The sequence below is a fragment of the Oncorhynchus tshawytscha genome, unplaced genomic scaffold (assembly GCF_018296145.1).
Source record: "Oncorhynchus tshawytscha isolate Ot180627B unplaced genomic scaffold, Otsh_v2.0 Un_scaffold_16570_pilon_pilon, whole genome shotgun sequence".
In the NCBI taxonomy this organism is placed as follows: domain Eukaryota; kingdom Metazoa; phylum Chordata; class Actinopteri; order Salmoniformes; family Salmonidae; genus Oncorhynchus; species Oncorhynchus tshawytscha.
Window position 1 is genome coordinate 303,066 of NW_024609796.1, and position 13,792 is coordinate 316,857.

A 13,792-nucleotide genomic window follows, 5' to 3' on the forward strand; every position below is an offset into this window, starting at 1 on the left:
TCTCTATCAACTTTGTTATAGTGCCATCTAGTGAGCAATGTGCAACATTGTAACAATGCAACGACACTCAATTTAAGTTTAGTGTTAACAAAGTCGCAATAAAGGCATAAAGATTCAGTCAGGAGGTTAGTTGTTATCAGAGTCAAAAGGTTAGTTATCAGGGTCAGCAGGTTAGTTGTTATCAGGGTCAGAAGGTTAGTTATCAGGGTCAGCAGGTTAGTTGTTATCAGGGTCAGCAGGTTAGTTGTTATCCGGGTCAGCAGGTTAGTTGTTAACAGGGTCAGCAGGTTAGTTGTTAACAGGGTCAGCAGGTTAGTTGTTAACAGGGTCAGCAGGTTAGTTGTTATCAGGGTCAGCAGGTTAGTTGTTATCAGGGTCAGAAGGTTAGTTATCAGGGTCAGCAGGTTAGTTAACAGGGTCAGCAGGTTAGTTGTTAACAGGGTCAGTAGGTTAGTTGTTAACAGGGTCAGCAGGTTAGTTGTTATCCGGGTCAGCAGGTTAGTTGTAATCAGTGTCAGCAGGTTAGTTGTTATCAGGGTCAGCAGGTTAGTTGTTATCAGGGTCAGCAGGTTAGTTGTTAACAGGGTCAGCAGGTTAGTTGTTAACAGGGTCAGTAGGTTAGTTGTTAACAGGGTCAGCAGGTTAGTTGTTATCCGGGTCAGCAGGTTAGTTGTTATCAGGGTCAGCTGGTTAGTTGTTAACAGGGTCAGCAGGTTAGTTGTTAACAGGGTCAGCAGGTTAGTTGTTAACAGGGTCCGAAGGTTAATTGTTATCAGGGTGAGCAGGTTAGTTGTTATCAGAGTCAGCAGGTTAGTTGTTAACAGGGTCAGCAGGTTAGTTGTTATCAGGGTCAGCAGGTTAGTTGTTATCAGGGTGAGCAGGTTAGTTGTTATCAGAGTCAGCAGGTTAGTTGTTAACAGGGTCAGCAGGTTAGTTGTTAACAGGGTCAGCAGGTTAGTTGTTATCAGGGTCAGCAGGTTAGTTGTTATCAGGGTCATCAGGTTAGTTGTTATCAGAGTCAGCAGGTTAGTTGTTAACAGGGTCAGCAGGTTAGTTGTTATCAGGGTCAGCAGGTTAGTTGTTATCAGGGTCAGCAGGTTAGTTGTTAACAGGGTCCGAAGGTTAATTGTTATCAGGGTGAGCAGGTTAGTTGTTATCAGAGTCAGCAGGTTAGTTGTTATCAGGGTGAGCAGGTTAGTTGTTATCAGAGTCAGCAGGTTAGTTGTTAACAGGGTCAGCAGGTTAGTTGTTAACAGGGTCAGCAGGTTAGTTGTTATCAGGGTCAGCAGGTTAGTTGTTATCAGGGTCATCAGGTTAGTTGTTATCAGAGTCAGCAGGTTAGTTGTTAACAGGGTCAGCAGGTTAGTTGTTATCAGGGTCAGCAGGTTAGTTGTTATCAGGGTCAGCAGGTTAGTTGTTAACAGGGTCCGAAGGTTAATTGTTATCAGGGTGAGCAGGTTAGTTGTTATCAGAGTCAGCAGGTTAGTTGTTATCAGGGTGAGCAGGTTAGTTGTTATCAGAGTCAGCAGGTTAGTTGTTAACAGGGTCAGCAGGTTAGTTGTTATCAGGGTCAGCAGGTTAGTTGTTATCAGGGTCAGCAGGTTAGTTGTTAACAGGGTCGGGTGGTTAGTTGTTAACAGGGTCAGCAGGTTAGTTGTTAACAGGGTCAGGTGGTTAGTTGTTATCAGGGTCAGCAGGTTAGTTGTTAACAGGGTCAGGTGGTTAGTTGTTATCAGGGTCAGCAGGTTAGTTGTTAACAGGGTCAGCAGGTTAGTTGTTAACAGGGTCATCAGGTTAGTTGTTATCCGGGTCAGCAGGTTAGTTGTTATCAGGGTCAGCAGGTTAGTTGTTAACAGGGTCAGGTGGTTAGTTGTTAACAGGGTATAACACATCTGTACAGCTCAACAGCAGAAGGGAATATAACATTTCCACTTTGACAAAATCATTGCTCGACTTTGAAACCAAAATGTTGAGATAATTTATATTATAAAGATTGAAACTTGAGTGTGACCAATTTCATTTCTCATTTGCACACATTCCCAAACTAAAACTATTCACAACCAGTTAGACATTTATATTTCCCCTATTACAACCAAACCTCTCAAATTACAGCAGTTGACAAGAAAGATGTACCAAAAAGTTCCTTTTCCCACTTTCTAGAGCCAGATGTTTCTGCTGGATGTGGTGATGAATCCTCTTCATCTGAGAACACCTCCAAAACGCTTTGCAACAGGACACTTTTTGATTGGATAAATTCAGTGAGGTCCGCCCCCGTATCCACCCCTTTACTTCCATTTGGTTCCTGGTGAATACCACCCTCTACCTACCACCTCACGTAGGTGGAACAACTCCTAAACCCAACACTCTGGGCCTGGGAAGACCTTCTAGGCACACAGCTCATTAGTTGTACATGCCCTGTAGGACTCTGGGCCTGGGAAGACCTTCTAGACACACAGCTCATTAGTTGTACATGCCCTGTAGGACTCTGGGCCTGGGAAGACCTTCTAGGCACACAGCTCATTAGTTGTACATGCCCTGTAGGACTCTAGTCAAAGGTAACGCACTACCGTTTGGGATATCATCTCAGATTTCTCAACAGATGTGCATGAATGTTCTGCCAGATAAATAATGACACACACACTGTCCTCTCTTAAAGTTCTTAAAATTTATAGTGCAGCTTTTGCAGTTGTTATATGTAAAAACATACAGACCAATATCCTTTCTTGTGCTTTACCCTGTGGAACAGATGGTTCAGAACAACAGAGGGCTACTTACTGTAGCACAGTACAGTGTTTATTTTACCTTTATTTAACTGGGCAAGTCAGTTAAGAACAAATTCTTATTTTCAATGATGGCCTAGGAACAGTGGGTTATAACTGCCTGTTCAGGGGCAGAACGACAGCTCAGGGGTTTGAACTTGCAACCTTCCGGTTACTAGTCCAACACTCTAACCACTAGGCTAACCTGCTGCCCCAGTGTAGGGTTTCTTCAATGCTGTATGGGCCCAAAGGCATCTTATGATCATAGACCATTTGTAATGACTAGTTGTAGTATGAAATCTAGTATTCTTCCATGCAGCATACTATAATAGAGGTTGACAACATGTTCCCTTTTTAAAATATTGATATGTGTTAGAATGTAAGCATCATCACTTCAGCATTTGATCATCTTAAGGCTGATAACATTTATCCAACTCTGCCATGTAAACAGTAGGCTATAGGTCACTCAACCCAGTAAATGGCAAATGTGAGCTACAAAAAGGAACATCCTGAATGGTTCTTTGGACTTTTGGTGTAACCTGGACATCATATCATCTGTGCTGTATAATAGCCCTGTTTTCATGATATACATGTCAATAGACTGAAGAGAGTTAGTGGATGGTGTTTATAATAGGGAATGTAACTGACTGACCCTGAACTGGATCCTCTGTGGCATAGTGAGGTCACAGTAAGAGACCGACTCCTATATTGTTCTGAACTGGATCCTCTGTGGCATAGTGAGGTCACAGTAAAAGAGACCGACTCCTATATTGTTCTGAACTGGATCCTCTGTGGCATAGTGAGGTCACAGTAAAAGAGACCGACTCCTATATTGTTCTGAACTGGATCCTCTGTGGCATAGTGAGGTCACAGTAAAAGAGACCGACTCCTATATTGTTCTGAACTGGATCCTCTGTGGCATAGTGAGGTCACAGTAAGAGACCGACTCCTATATTGTTCTGAACTGGATCCTCTGTGGCATAGTGAGGTCACAGTAAAAGAGACCGACTCCTATATTGTTCTGACCGACTGGTTGTTCAGGGCCAGAACGACATATTAGTACCTTCTCAGCTCAGGGATTTGAACTTGCAACCTTTCGGTTACTAGTCCAACGCTCTAACCACTAGGCTACCCTGCCGCCCCTTAGTGAGGTCACAGTAACCGTGAATCCTATACTGTTCTAAACTGGATCTTCGATGGCTGCAGAATCTTTAGTGAGATCACAGTAACAGAGCGACTCCTATAAAGTTCTGAACTGGATCCTCTGTGACTGCAGCATCTTTAGTTAGGTCACAGTAACAGAGCGACTCCTATATTGTTCTGAACTGGATCCTCTGTGACTGCAGCATCTTTAGTGAGGTCACAGTAACAGAGCGACTCCTATAGAGTTCTGAACTGGATCCTCTGTGACTGCAGCATCTTTAGTTAGGTCACAGTAACAGAGCGACTCCTATATTGTTCTGAACTGGATCCTCTGTGACTGCAGCATCTTTAGTGAGGTCACAGTAACAGAGCGACTCCTATAAAGTTCTGAACTGGATCCTCTGTGACTGCAGCATCTTTAGTGAGGTCACAGTAACATAGGGACTCCCATACTGTTCTGAACTGGATCCTCTGTGGCTGCAGCATCTTTAGTGAGGTCACAGTAACAGAGAGACTCCTATACTGTTCTGAACTGGATCCTCTGTGGCTGCAGCATCTTTAGTGAGGTCACAGTAACAGAGCGACTCCTATACTGTTCTGAACTGGATCCTCTGTGACTGCAGCATCTTTAGTGAGGTCACAGTAACATAGGGACTCCCATACTGTTCTGAACTGGATCCTCTGTGGCTGCAGCATATTTAGTGAGGTCACAGTAACATAGGGACTCCCATACTGTTCTGAACTGGATCCTCTGTGGCTGCAGCATCTTTAGTTAGGTCACAGTAACAGAGCCACTCCTATACTCCTATATCATTCTGTCTGTGGGGAAACTAAGTCTGATCTAAAAAAGTTGATCGGTCACTCAAACCATTTTGTACAATCACAATAAAAAATGTTTTCAATTTAGAAATGGAGTGAAAATATTCATGTGCAGTCTAAACAACCATCTACAGAAAAAGTCCCAGTCACGTTTAAGAAAAAGAGTCCAGCATTAGATCCCATGAGTAAAAAAGAGAGTCCAGCATTAGATCCTGTGTATGAGGTGGATACTCCTGATATTGTGGATAATCCTTCTGATAAGGCCTGCAGGCCTTTCAAACTGTGAATGAGTCCCAAATGGCACCCTATTCCCTATTTAGTGCACTACATTTGACCAGAGCCTTATGGACCCAGGTAAAAAGTGCACTATGAAGGGAGTAGGGTGCTATTTGGGACGTAATCAGTGAAACCACAAACATTTGAACCCCAGGAGGAAAAGAAAAACAGCCATATGTTAAGAAATACACAACGTGTTCATTGGAACAGTCCATCCCACTGGAACTCATGTGCCTAGTGAGTGTTAAGGTTTGGTCACTGTCTGTGCAGATTAAAGAAAGGAGACAAAGAGAGGAAGACACTATGACTATTGTGATGCCACCAGTATTTTATCCTGGTCCCTCTTCTTCTTTGTTAAATAGTGGACTCGTAGTGTGCCGTGCTGCTGCTGCCCTTAGGAGACGTTTTGAGAAGGACTACTGGCTCCTGCATACTGCTACCACTGGGGCCTGGTTCTGGGGCCACCAGGGCCGGAGCCCCCTCCTCTCCATACCCCTCCTGGTCCTGCGTAGTGGTGGGAGTGGAGGAGTCTGGGTAGATGACCAGGAAGGTGGAGGTGAGGAAGCCCAGGAAGGAGCCTCCAGAGGCCATCATTGGGATGACCCGCACGCTGCCCACCGCGTCCACCACCGTGCTCAGTGCAGACGCCACCAGGATCTGGGCAATGTACACCTGGCACGACAGTATGGCACAGTCGATGCCGAAGCCTCGTCGCGACTTCCCCGGACTGTGGTGGATGTACTGCGGTAGAGACAGAGGGGGGAAGAAATGACCTGTTTTTACTCATCTCTCACATCAGTCCAAAGATTGGAACTAGGTAATAGTCTAACTCAGTTATCATCACATTGGCCTAGAATGAGCAACATCATATCCATATCAAGTCGTTTTTATTAACAATATGACCCCTTTGAAAGTGTACCGACATCCTTGTTCTCATGCTACTGGCAGCGTCTACTAACTAGGTCTGTTAAGATCTATAGTGAACTAAAGTCATCTACACTGAGTGTACAAAACATTAAGAACACCTGCTCTTTCCATGACATAGACTGACCAGGTGAATCCAGGTGAAAGCTATGATCCCTTATTGATATTAAATCCACTTCAAACAGTGTAGATGGAGACATGTTGAAGACGAAGGCCATGCAGCCAAAACAGAGAGTTTAAACTTTGTTGTCATTGAACATGCCATACAAAATGGCATTTTAAATAATTATATGAAGAGTGCCTTGGTCCTCCTTTCTTTCTAAGGATTTTTAAGCCTTGAGACAATTGAGACATGGCTCAGCTACACTACAGCTATCGGGCGTTCGGCATTGGCTTCACACATTGAGGGAATGTATCAAGAATGGTCCACCACCCAAAGGACATCCAGCTAATTTTACAACTGTGGGAAACATGGGAGTCAACATGTGCCAGCATCCCTGTGGAACACTTGACACCCTGCAAAGTCCATGGTCCGACATATTGAGGCTGTTCTGAGGACCAGGGGGGCTGTAACTCAATATTAGGGAGGTGTTCCTAATGTTTTGTGCACTCAGTGTATAGTGATCTATGATGTTCCACAGTGATCCTCACCTCCTTGTTCTCGTGGTACTGGCCCAGCAGAGCATATGGGCAGTAGGAGATACTCATGGAGATGATGCCCATGGTGCTGATCATCACCATGGCAACGTAGACGTTAGGGAAGATCGCCATGACTGCAGTTCCCAGGGAGAAGCTCAGAGTACCCAGGATGTAGATCACCTTAATGCTCAGGTCGTAGTTGTCCAGGTACTTCTGGAGCACAGCTGTCAACAAATACAACATACGCAACATTATTGAGTTGGCACAATTTAGTTGCATTAAGTAGCAAGTACTTAGTACTCACTATACTGGTTGTGAGTCAAGACCTCACTCTTTGGTATACACGTTGCTGTCCGTACCATACACGTTGCTGTTCATACCGTACACGTTGCTGTCCACTTTGCTTTCCATACTGTACACGTTGCTGTCCACATTGCTGTCCATACTGTACACGTTGCTGTCCACATTGCTGTCCATACTGTCCACATTGCTGTTCATACCGTACACGTTGCTGTCCACATTGCTGTCCATACTGTACACGTTGCTGTCCACATTGCTGTCCATACTATACACGTTGCTGTCCACATTGCTGTCCATACTGTACACGTTGCTGTCCACATTGCTGTCCATACTGTACACGTTGCTGTCCACATTGCTGTCCATACTGTACACGTTGCTGTCCACATTGCTGTCCATACTGTCCACATTGCTGTCCATACTGTACACGTTGCTGTCCACATTGCTGTCCATACTGTACACGTTGCTGTCCACATTGCTGTCCATACTGTACACGTTGCTGTCCATACTGTACACGTTGCTGTCCACATTGCTGTCCATACTGTCCACGTTGCTGTCTACATTGCTGTTCTTACCGTACACGTTGCTGTTCATACCGTACACGTTGCTGTCCATACAGTACACGTTGCTGTTCGTACTGTACACGTTGCTGTCCACATTGCTGTCCATACTGTACACGTTGCTGTCCATTTTGCTGTCCATACTGTACACGTTGCTGTCCACATTGCTGTTCTTACCGTACACGTTGCTGTTCATACCGTACACGTTGCTGTCCACACAGTACACGTTGCTGTTCATTTTGCTGTCCATACTGTACACGTTGCTGTTCATACCGTACACGTTGCTGTCCATACTGTACAGGCTGTTCACGTTGCTATCCACATTGCTGTCCATACTACCGTTCACGTTGCTGTCCATACTACCGGCCACGTTGCTGTCCATACTACCGGCCACGTTGCTGTCCATACTACCGGCCACGTTGCTGTCCATACTACCAGCCACATTGCTGTTCATACCGTACACGTTGCTGTCCATTTTGCTGTCCATACAGTACACGTTGCTATCCATACTGTACACGTTGCTGTCCATAACAATACACGTTGCTGTCCATAACCGTACAGGTTGCTGTCCACATTGCTGTTCATACCGTACACGTTGCTGTCCATACTGTACAGGCTGTTCACATTGCTATCCATATTGCTGTCCATACTACCGGCCACGTTGCTGTCCATACTACCGGCCACGTTGCTGTCCATACTACCGGCCACCTTGCTGTCCATACTACCGGCCACCTTGCTGTCCATACTACCGGCCACATTGCTGTCCATACTACCGTACACATTGCTGTTCATACCGTACACATTGCTGTTCATACCGTACACGTTGCTGTCCATTTTGCTGTCCATACAGTACACGTTGCTATCCATACTGTACACGTTGCTGTCCATACAGTACACACAATACACGTTGCTGTCCATAACCGTACAGGTTGCTGTCCACATTGCTGTCCATACTGTACACGTTGCTGAACATCCCGTACACCTTGCTGTCCATACTGTACACCTTGCTGTCCATACTGTACACCTTGCTGTCCATACCGTACACCTTGCTGTCCATACCGTACACCTTGCTGTCCATACTGTACACGTTGCTGTCCACATTGCTGTCCATACTGTACACGTTGCTGTCCATACTGTACATGTTGCTGTCCATTTTGCTGTCCATACGGTACACGTTGCTGTCCATACTGTACACGTTGCTGTCCATACAGTACACACAATACACATTGCTGTCCATAACCGTACAGGTTGCTGTCCACATTGCTGTCCATACTGTACACGTTGCTGCACATCCCGTACACCTTGCTGTCCATACCGTACACCTTGCTGTCCATACCGTACACCTTGCTGTCCACACCGTACACCTTGCTGTCCACACCGTACACCTTGCTGTCCACATTGCTGTCCATACTGTACACGTTGCTGTCCATACTGTACACGTTGCTGTCCATACTGTACACGTTGCTGTCCACATTGCTGTCCATACTGTACATGTTGCTGTCCATTTTGCTGTCCGTATCCCGGTACACGTTGCTGTCCACATTGCTGTCCGTACTGTACACGTTGCTGTCCACATTGCTGTCCATACTGTACACGTTGCTGTCCACATTGCTGTCCATACTGTACACGTTGCTGTCCACATTGCTGTCCATACTGTACACGTTGCTGTCCACATTGCTGTCCATACTGTACACGTTGCTGTCCACATTGCTGTCCACATTGCTGTCCATACTGTACACGTTGCTGTCCACATTGCTGTCCATACTGTACACGTTGCTGTCCACGTTGCTGTTCATACTGTACACGTTGCTGTCCACACAGTACACGTTGCTGTCCATTTTGTTGCTGTTCATTTTGCTGTTGTACTGTACGTTGCTGTCCATACTGCTGTCCATACTGTCCATACTGTACACGTTGCTGTCCATACTGCTGTCCATACTGTACACGTTGCTGTCTACATTGCTGTCCATACTGTACACGTTGCTGTCCACGTTGCTGTCCATACTACCGTCCACGTTGCTGTCCATACTACCGTCCACGTTGCTGTCCATACTACCGTCCACGTTGCTGTCCATACTACCGTCCACGTTGCTGTCCATACTACCGTCCACGTTGCTGTCCATACTACCGTCCACGTTGCTGTCCATACTACTGTCCACGTTGCCGTCCATACTACTGTCCACGTTGCCGTCCATACCGTACACGTTGCCGTTCATACCGTACACGTTGCTGTCCATACTACTGGCCTCGTTGCTGTCCATACCGTACACGTTGCTGTTCATACTGTACACGTTGCTGTCCATTTTGCTGTCCATACAGTACACGTTGCTGTCCATACCGTACAGGTTGCTGTCCACGTTGCTGCACATACCGTACACCTTGCTGTCCATACCGGAGACCTTGCTGTCCATACTGTACACGTTGCTGTCCATACCGTACACCTTGCTATCCATACTGTACACGTTGCTGTCCATACAGTACACACAATACACGTTGCTGTCCATACCGTACAGGTTACTGTCCACATTGCTGTCCATACTGTACACGTTGCTGTCCACGTTGCTGCACATCCCGTACACCTTGCTGTCCATACCGTACACCTTGCTGTCCATGTTGCTGTCCATACCGTACACCTTGCTATCCATACTGTACACGTTGCTGTCCATACAGCACACACAATACATGTTCTGTCCATACCGTACAGGTTGCTGTCCACACTGTACACGTTGCTGCACATCCCGTACACCTTTGTCCATACCGTACACCTTGCTGTCCATCCCGTACACCTTGCTGTCCATACCGTACACCTTGCTGTCCATACCGTACACCTTGCTGTCCATACAGTACACGTTGCTGTCCATACCGTACAGGTTGCTGTCCACGTTGCTGCACATACCGTACACCTTGCTGTCCATACCGGAGACCTTGCTGTCCATACTGTACACGTTGCTGTCCATACCGTACACCTTGCTATCCATACTGTACACGTTGCTGTCCATACAGTACACACAATACACGTTGCTGTCCATACCGTACAGGTTACTGTCCACATTGCTGTCCATACTGTACACGTTGCTGTCCACGTTGCTGCACATCCCGTACACCTTGCTGTCCATACCGTACACCTTGCTGTCCATGTTGCTGTCCATACCGTACACCTTGCTATCCATACTGTACACGTTGCTGTCCATACAGCACACACAATACATGTTCTGTCCATACCGTACAGGTTGCTGTCCACACTGTACACGTTGCTGCACATCCCGTACACCTTTGTCCATACCGTACACCTTGCTGTCCATCCCGTACACGTTGCTGTCCATACCGTACACCTTGCTGTCCATACCGTACACCTTGCTGTCCATACCGTACACCTTGCTGTCCATACCGTACACCTTGCTGTCCATACCGTACACCTTGCTGTCCATACCGTACACGTTGCAGTCCACCTTGCTGTCCATACCGTACACCTTGCTGTACACCTTGCTGTACACCTTGCTGTCCATACCGTACACCTTGCTGTCCATACCGTACACCTTGCTGTCCACACCGTACACCTTGCTGTCCACATTGTTGTCCATACTGTACACGTTGCTGTCCATACCGTATACCTTGCTGTCCATACTGTACGTTGCTGTCCATACTGTACATGTTGCTGTCCACGTTGCTGTCCATACTGTACGTTGCAGTCCATACTGTACATGTTGCTGTACACGTGGCTGTCCATACCGTCCACGTGGCTGTCCATACCGTCCACGTGGCTGTCCATACCGTCCACGTGGCTGTCCATACCGTCCACGTGGCTGTCCATACCGTCCACGTGGCTGTCCATACCGTCCACGTGGCTGTCCTGGCCGTCCACGTTGCCGTCCACACTGTTCACGTTGCTTTCCACACTGTGTATTTCTCTAAGGAGTAGGACCTACCTGAGCAGACTGCAGCGGTAGCAGCATAGACAACCAGTCCCCAGCAGCCCATCTGAACCCCTTTATGGTATTTCTGTAGGAGTTCAGTGGAGTTAGCAGGAGCCTAGACAGAGAAAATAGAACACATAAGTCCATAAACTCCTAAATCTATTTGCACCACAAAATTGTGCATATTATCAGATTTAACATTTTGTCCCATTAAACACATTACATCGGCATTTAAAATAACTTGAGCCCTTGTCAGTAGACCTAGTGATTGAGGGTTCCCTGTCCTGTAGAGGAGTAACAGAGACCTAATGATTCTGAGGGTATTCTGTCCTGTAGAGGAGAAACAGAGACCTAGTGATTCTGAGGGTTCCCTGTCCTGTAGAGGAGAAACAGAGACCTAGTGATTCTGAGGGTTCCCTGTCCTGTAGAGGAGAAACAGAGACCTAGTGATTCTGAGGGTTCCCTGTCCTGTAGAGGAGAAACAGAGACCTAGTGATTCTGAGTGTTCCCTGTCCTGTAGAGGAGAAACAGAGACCAAGTGATTCTGAGGGTTCCCTGTCCTGTAGAGGAGAAACAGAGACCTAGTGATTCTGAGGGTTCCCTGTCCTGTAGAGGAGAAACAGAGACCTAGTGATTCTGAGGGTTCCCTGTCCTGTAGAGGAGAAACAGAGACCTAGTGATTCTGAGGGTTCCCTGTCCTGTAGAGGAGAAACAGAGACCTAGTGATTCTGAGGGTTCCCTGTCCTGTAGAGGAGAAACAGAGACCTAGTGATTCTGAGGGTTCCCTGTCCTGTAGAGGAGAAACAGAGAATAGGAAAGAAGAGTAGAAAGAGAAGGAAGGAAAACAGGAACAATAGATTATTGAGGAAAGATAGACAAATAAAACAAGAGTCCTCATTCTCTTACTGAAATAAACTACAAACTATAATGAACTACAATATACAATGAATTACAATGGAGGACTGGACAGGTTCTCACTGTGGGGTGTCCAGCATAGATGACCTGTCCCATGAAGTCTGTGTAGAAGACTGCCTCAGCGATGATGGAGAACCAGGTGAGGAGATGACAGACGCAGAGCCTCAGCAGCTGGGGGGGCATCTTCAGCATGGACAGCCACAGCAGCTTGACCGTGGTGCCCCCCTGGTCTCCGTCGTCCGTCTCAGAGTCCCCGCTGGACAGTGTGGTGCTGCTCTGCTGGAGCTCCCTCCTCTGCTGCCGCCGCTGCATGTGCTCGTAGATGTCGTTCATGCTCTGCGAGGTCTTGATGCGGAGGTTGGCGCCGGCCGGATTGCCCATGGTGTTTCTGCGGTGGCGGTATCGTGCTGAACCCACGCGGCCATAGTAAGAGAATGTAAATGATGGCTGGCGGTAGAAGGGGAAGCGGCGTGCCCCGGTAGTGGTGCTGGTGTTGGACGGCCTCAGGCCTGGCATACGGCCCTGGCTGTTGGCCCCGCGGGCTGTGTGGTTGGAGGGGACCGCCGGGGCCGCTGAGGCCCCATTGAGGCACTTGGCTCCCTGGTTGGTCTGGTTGTTGAACAACATGTGCTCCCTGCTGTAGTAGGGGGAGGGGTCCTGGTGGAAGAGGGGCAGCTGGCTGTCTGCCTGAGCCTCGGCCTGGGGGCCTTCCAGGTCCTGGATGCCCCATCCACTGTAGTGTCTCTGAGGGGTGCCAGGGTACAAATCTTGGGGGTTGTCCTGAAAGATGGAGGGCTCAATGTCGGCCAGGAAATGACCGTCCTGGTCCAGGTCTGAGTCCAGCTCGATGGTGGCGTCAGGCATGGCCAGCACCGAGTCGCTCTTACTCCTCACCCTGTCCACGTTGATGAAGAGCTCCCTCTCTGACTGGGCGTCCTCCTCTCCTATAACGTCCAGCTGAGGTACACTACGAGGCCCCGCCAAGCCCCCCTTCAGTTTCTCTGAGGAGGACAGGCTGTCAGAGTCGGAGTCTCCCAGAGTGTCACCACGAGCCTCAAAACTCTCCTCCTTGATACTGAACATGTGTAGAATCACAGATATGGTGAAGATGACGGCAGCAAACACAAACAGGATCTGCTCCTGGGACTTGAAGGCCGTGCCCAGGATGGTGCTGGTCCAGTCCAGGCCACCCAGCACGTAGCCAACCGCTCCTCCCAGCCCTGCCATAACACAATGTCAAAATGTTAGAGCAAGCCACTTTATGAGTTGTTCGGTGCTCCAAATACCGATGATAAACGAGTTTCCTTATGTTTTTGTTCATTTCCCCAGGGAATCATCACGTGAACAACCGTGACCAATAAAAGTAAAGATTGTATTTGTTTAGAGGGGGTGCCATGTGACCTCACATTCCAAACATGTAGCTCCACCAATCATACACACCGGCATCAACAACATGAAATCAATTTAAAACTGACTCAAGACATGACTGCTAGCTGCTCCCTTTATGGAACATTGAGCAATAATAACCCACCCCCCCCAGTTACAT

The 13,792-nt window shown here is 47.5% G+C and overlaps 1 protein-coding gene across 4 annotated transcripts in view; it reads right to left on the bottom strand.

Annotated features, from left to right (window-relative positions):
• Positions 1-2,646: 2,646 nt before the first annotated feature.
• The window catches only part of LOC112243909 (solute carrier family 45 member 4-like), a 34,824-nt gene continuing 23,678 nt past the window's right edge, over positions 2,647-13,792 (bottom strand). For 3 of the 4 annotated variants that reach the window (XM_042318222.1, XM_042318221.1, XM_042318223.1), the window contains 4 exons: positions 12,310-13,466; positions 11,344-11,446; positions 6,573-6,784; positions 2,647-5,738 (listed from right to left, as the gene is read on the bottom strand). In XM_042318222.1, coding sequence (XP_042174156.1) covers positions 5,352-5,738; positions 6,573-6,784; positions 11,344-11,446; positions 12,310-13,466 — 1,859 coding nt within the window. In that variant the 3' untranslated portion in view covers positions 2,647-5,351. Of the gene's footprint in view, positions 5,771-6,572; positions 6,785-11,343; positions 11,447-12,309; positions 13,467-13,792 lie in introns of all 4 variants that reach the window. The other variant, XM_042318224.1, reaches the window with a different exon arrangement.